The sequence below is a fragment of the Parus major genome, chromosome 13 (genome assembly GCF_001522545.3).
Source record: "Parus major isolate Abel chromosome 13, Parus_major1.1, whole genome shotgun sequence".
NCBI classification, from domain to species: domain Eukaryota; kingdom Metazoa; phylum Chordata; class Aves; order Passeriformes; family Paridae; genus Parus; species Parus major.
Genome location: NC_031782.1, coordinates 819174 through 824727, shown reverse-complemented (window position 1 = coordinate 824727; position 5554 = coordinate 819174). Strand labels below are relative to the sequence as shown.

Genomic DNA, 5554 nt, shown 5'->3' with positions numbered 1-5554 from the left:
AAAAAAAAAAGCCTAAAAAATTGTCTTCAGCCAACTGCAGCAATTAATTAATTAATTAGCAGAATGTTCATAACAGCCTCAGAGCTTGTCACTGGTGGTTTGATGCATCCAGGGATGGTTGCACGAGGGGAGAGAGAAAATTTCTGCCAAAACCCAGATCTCTTCCTTTCCTTTCTCCCCAATTCTTTCCCAAAGGCGAGAAATCCGCTGCTTCTCCAGCCTAACTCTTGGCCCTCTGTAAACCACATGTAGTGCATAATTACAAAAGAAACACCTGCGAGGACAAAAGGAACAAGTTCTGTAGGTTTTCTCTTTACAAAACAAAGCTATCGTGTGACGGTTTCTTAAGGCAACCCTTTGTGTTAAGGCAGTCACTTCTGATGAAACAAGAGCTTCTTGATATTTCCATTGGAATATTTTGGTATCTGATTGCTGATGATTTCTGCCAACATTTCTGGGAACTCAATACTCATGGATTTATCCAAAAATGTCTGGAAGCAAAAGCTCAGAAGATTTTCAACCACCTACGAGTGACAAGACAAAGAATTACTTGCACATGAAGATGTTCAGAGAACATTCACCTCCCTCCTCCCCAGCTCCTGCCCACAGGATGGGGCTCGGGAATCCTCATTTAGATCGTTAATTAATTGTCCATGGCACTCTGATAGACTGATAGAAACCAGACTGTGCAAGGCATTACAAACACTGAGGAGATTTGGTACCAACTCCCATTCCAGCAGATAAATAACACACACATGGATAAGCTAAATGAGATCGTTCCAGGTGCTTGGTGCAGGAACAAGAAAAAAACAGTAATTTTGAGGTCTCAAAGTTACCCTTGTCTTAAACACTGCTTTGTGCTACATGTGTAATTGGAATTAAACTGCCAAAGGAGACAGTCTGAATTGGAAATTCCTTCAAAATTAGATCACTGCTACCACCACACATAGTGCTGAGGCATTGTTTTAATGGAATTTCAAGCTATTCCATAAATCCTTTCCTTCTTGGGCTCTGAGATAAGACTGCTTTGAAACATCACATTTCTGCTTCTACTGCAAAGTCAGTTACAGTTCCTGAGCTCCTCCTTTTCAAAGCAATGTAATTTTTTACAACTGGAGAGACTGAAAATGAGATTAATGACACAATTAATAGCTGTGGGTTGTGCTGCAGAGGCAGCCTGAGAGGACCATGTTCAGGGCTGTCAGTTTGCCTTTTGTGAGGCAGCAGAGGAGCACGACCTCCTCCTCCTCCTCCTCCTCCTCCCCAATATCTGTCCCTTTAAATGAAGAGAGCTGGAGGAGCTCGCTGTCCCCGCCCCACACGTATTTCTCTGGAATGCCTGCAGCATTCCTGTCAGGACTTACATCATGCATAGAGTCCAGCAGTTTAGTCAGTTGATAAAATCGCTGCCAGTTCTGGCTGGAGTTCCCTTCCCTCTTGACGATGGCCTTGCCCAGCTCCTTGATGTACGTCATGCGGATCTCCTCAAACAGGGACTGGCTCTTCAGGCCTTCCTTGGGAACTGCAACAGGGACACCAACCCTCACAACACTGCAAAACTCAACTGGGACACGCTCTGAGTTCTCTTACACTAGTTACACACAGAGGGGATCTTCATCAGGAGCTGCGGGGATAGGACAAGGAGCAGGAGGGGAAATTTAGGCTAAAATGTGGAATTCTTCCATGTGAGGGTGGGCAGGCCCTGGCAGAGGCTGTCCAGAGAAGCTGTGGCTGTCCCTGGATCCCTGGACGTGTTTAAGGCCAGGGTGGAATGAGTGAGCTTTAAGGTCCCTTCCAACTCAAACCATTCTGTGATTCTGTGAAAATGAGTGAAAGAAAAAGGGCCTGGACTGCCTGAAGTGACAGCAGAGAGAGAAGGAGAGAGCAGGATGGGACAGTGACCAGCCAAACACAAAGCACAGGCCTGCTGAAAATAAAAAATAAAAGCCTCCAAAGCTATCCCACCAAAATACAGCGGGAAGGGAACTGGACCACAGAGGCAACAACACCCAGCCCTGGAAGCAGCTTGATGGAGAACCACCAGGGCTTCCAGCTCCGGGGAAATGTGACATTAGGAAGGTTCCATAAAACCTCTGCGTGCCCAGGGAAGAGCAAGGGCAGGGTCACAGGATGGCTTGGCTTGGAAAGGATCTTGAAAGATCATCTGGTTCTGAGCCTCCTGACATGGATCAAGTAACAGCTCCAGGCAAGGCAAACAGACTGCAGCAGCCATGGGGAATCTGGGCACGGACACAGCTCCTCTGGGACAGCCGTGGCACATGGAGACAGCGCTGGGCACATGAGGAGCTGGGGACAGCAGCCCAAGAGCTGGGGATTCCAGTCCAGCTGAAGTCCCTGTGCCTCCTGTGGGGATGGTCATTCTGAAGGCCAAGGAACAACCTGGGCAAATGGAGCACGTGGACTCCTTCAGCTGCTTCCTTAGAGGCCTCTGGGCACCTCGGGGAAGTGAAAGAGTTGAAAACAGAGGAGAGAAAGAGCTGAGACAAAGGTGAGCAAAAGCACAGCAGGAGGATAGAGGCCATAGAGCACCTTCCCTTCCTTAGGAAATCCGAGCTTCCCTGCACTGTCAGCATCTGAGAGGTTCTGGAATGAAGTCTCCCATCTGTTTTGCCTACACAGGAGATGAAACCTGCCAATCGTTTCAAAACTTCACGTGGAAAAGGTCTCTGAGCTACGTCTGTGTGTGAGCTACAAGTCTAGACCTGTGTGGGATTCCTGCTTCACTCCTCCTCCTCATCTTCTCTTGGAAAACTTAACACAGAAACACAATAAACAAATTCAAATTGTCAAGCTGTGGATTAAAGAGCTATAGAAATCTCAGCTATTCAATTGCAGAAGTTCCCTGATGATACACTCACACAATGTATGTGCTTAACAAAATGAAGATGAATTGTCTCCCACTGGAAATCGAGTGGAGAGGCCTCGGGCAGTGCCAGCTCTGGAGGAGCTGAATCCTGCCAGAGCTGCCTCCTCACCACTTCTGCCATGGAAATTTCTCCATGGAAATTTCCAGCTCCTGTGAGGAAAGTTGGCCTACACCACACCCAAAACACTTGAGGAATTTTTGGGAGAGATTTCAGAATCAAACAGGAACTGTTTGAAATCTGCAGTTTCAGGGAAGTTTTAAGTTCCTACAAAGCCCACGGCCATGAGAGGCTGAAAGTTTCCTCTGAAAAGAGCCCTTGTCCCAGTTCTGGGCTTGGCAGTGAGGCAGTGCTGGGCACTGCCAGGCTGGGGGGCACTGGCCATGGCACCCTCACACTGCCCTGCCCACACCATCACCCCCTGCCCTGACACGTGAGCAGTGCTGGGGTTCCCAACCCTCCTGCTCCTATCTGCAAAAACCCAAGCTGAACAAATTCTCGTTTCTGTGTAAGAATCGATGCTATTATTCACTGTAAAAATTCAAGATAAGGAATGTTTACACCCTCAGTGTAATAAACTTAATAATATTTACTTTTCATCGCATTTCAGGTCCCTTCCAAGCCAAAGCACCTGACGAGGACGGTGCAGAATTACAGAAGTACGTTGACAAATCTTCACTTACTCTGCTGCTCTTGCAACCCTTCAAACACATTGGCACCTCTGTCACTGCTCTGAAGCGAGGCCCTCGTGCCAGGCAGGAGCAGGAACACGTCAGCCCTGCCCCAGGCAGCTCCCTCGGGATCCTGTGGCCGTGGGATGGGACAGGATGGGAATTCCCAGGACACTGAGGCTGTGCTGGAGCGAGGTGCCTGGCTCACAGCCACCCCAGCACACTCACACACACTCACACACTCACACTCACACACTCACTCACACTCACACTCACTCATACACACTCAGACACTCACACACACTCACACTCACACTCACACACTCACACTCACACTCACTGTGCTGTGTGAGTCCCTGGACTGCAGCCCAGCCTGGGCTGAGCTCGGATCCCCAGGAGCTCCAGCTCCAGCAGAAGAAAGCCACTGGTGACCAGAGAAATCAGCAGAGGGAATAGTAACACTGTGAAAGGTATTTACACACAATCACTTGTATTAGTTCTGTTGTCTCAGTTCACTTCTGCATATTCTAAGGGACTCTTTCTGACACTGCACTTTGAACTCTCACACAGCACAGACAGAATTTACCAAGCTGTGACTTGTTTAACCCCAGCACATCCTACCTAAAGATAAAAACCAGCACGTAGCATATTGTACAAATCCATCTCACAATATCTATTGCAAATCCACCACATACTTCTGCAGAAGCCAAAAGCTTGGTATTGAGCTGTTCACCTACTTGTAGAGAGGAGAAGCAACGTCTTCATGCAGAGATACTCCTCGTAGGAGACTTGGAGCCGGGACAGCTCTCGGGCCACCATGAGCATGTGTTTGCATTGTTCATACATACACGGGAGATTCATCCTCTGCCTGAGGAATAAAAGCACAGGAGTGAGTGAAATGTCTGGCTATCTGCACCTTGTGGATGTGTTTTGCTGTGCTGCAGAGGAGGAGCTGTATGTGAGCCGTGGCACAGCTGAGGATCTCACTGCCTGGTGCCACAGACAAACCGTGGCCCTGAGGATGAGCACTGAGCCATCCTGAGCCCCAGGGCCTTCACAAAGTGTCTGCACCAAGGCTCAGCAGCAAGCTCTGCTCTCAGCAGCACTGCCCCACACCTACAGCTCCAGCTGTGGGCACTGACAGCAGCCCAGACAGCCCGGCCTCACCTCTGGATTCCTGCAGCAAGGAGCAGCAGAGTGCCCACGAGGTAATGCTGCATGGAACAGCAGTAAGGGCAGTGCTGGGCTGTGGGATGTTTCTCAGGGCACTTGACACAAAGCCACCACTTGGCAAACGCTGTCCCAGCCCCTCTGGGCTGTACCAAAGGGCATCTCACATATTTTAAATTAAGTTATTTAAACCCATTCTCTGCCAGGGCTCAGCAGCTTTCCTCATGTAAAAGTGTGCCCGTTTCTGGGCAGAAGGTTAAAATAAACATTATGAAAGGGGTCAGCCTGTCGTTGGTTTCTGCCTGCTGGGAACAGAACCCCGTCCACTCGGCTGAGGATCCAGAGGAACACACAGAGCTTTGGGGCAGTGCTGAGGCCACACAAGCTGGAGTTCCCAGAACAGGGGAGCAGCCCCAGCCCCGTGCTCAGCCAGGGCAGCTCTGCCCCGTGCCCCATGTCAGGGCACAGGGAGGCTGATTCACCTCGTCCCAGTGCTGGCACAGCTCTGGGAACGGCTCCCAGCCAGGCCCATCCTGGCCAGGGCACATCAGATGATCTCAGCTGGCACAGGAGCTGTTCTGGGGACACAGACCAGGACAAGGGCAGGGCTCAGGGCTCTGCCTGCTCAGGATCCCCCCCTGCACAGGGCACTCACCAGCCCCACACACACAGCAGTGTAACACCTCCTGGACAGCTACACTCAGCTCATGGAAACACACCACACATCTGCCTTCTCAGCTGAACTGCCACTGAACAGGCTGCTCCACCCTGGACCCCTCCTCGGCCCCTAAAACACCCATCCCTGTGTCCCTGCCCAGCCTGGCAACA

At 50.2% G+C, this 5554-nt stretch overlaps 1 protein-coding gene across 1 annotated transcript in view; it reads right to left on the bottom strand.

Annotated features, from left to right (window-relative positions):
- Positions 1-290: 290 nt before the first annotated feature.
- The window catches only part of NR3C1 (nuclear receptor subfamily 3 group C member 1), a 59886-nt gene continuing 54622 nt past the window's right edge, over positions 291-5554 (bottom strand). Inside the window, exons 7-9 of the mRNA XM_015642077.3 lie at positions 4294-4424; positions 1365-1522; positions 291-524 (exon numbers count right to left, since the gene is read on the bottom strand). Coding sequence (XP_015497563.1) covers positions 372-524; positions 1365-1522; positions 4294-4424 — 442 coding nt within the window. The 3' untranslated portion in view covers positions 291-371. The remainder of the gene's footprint in view (positions 525-1364; positions 1523-4293; positions 4425-5554) is intronic.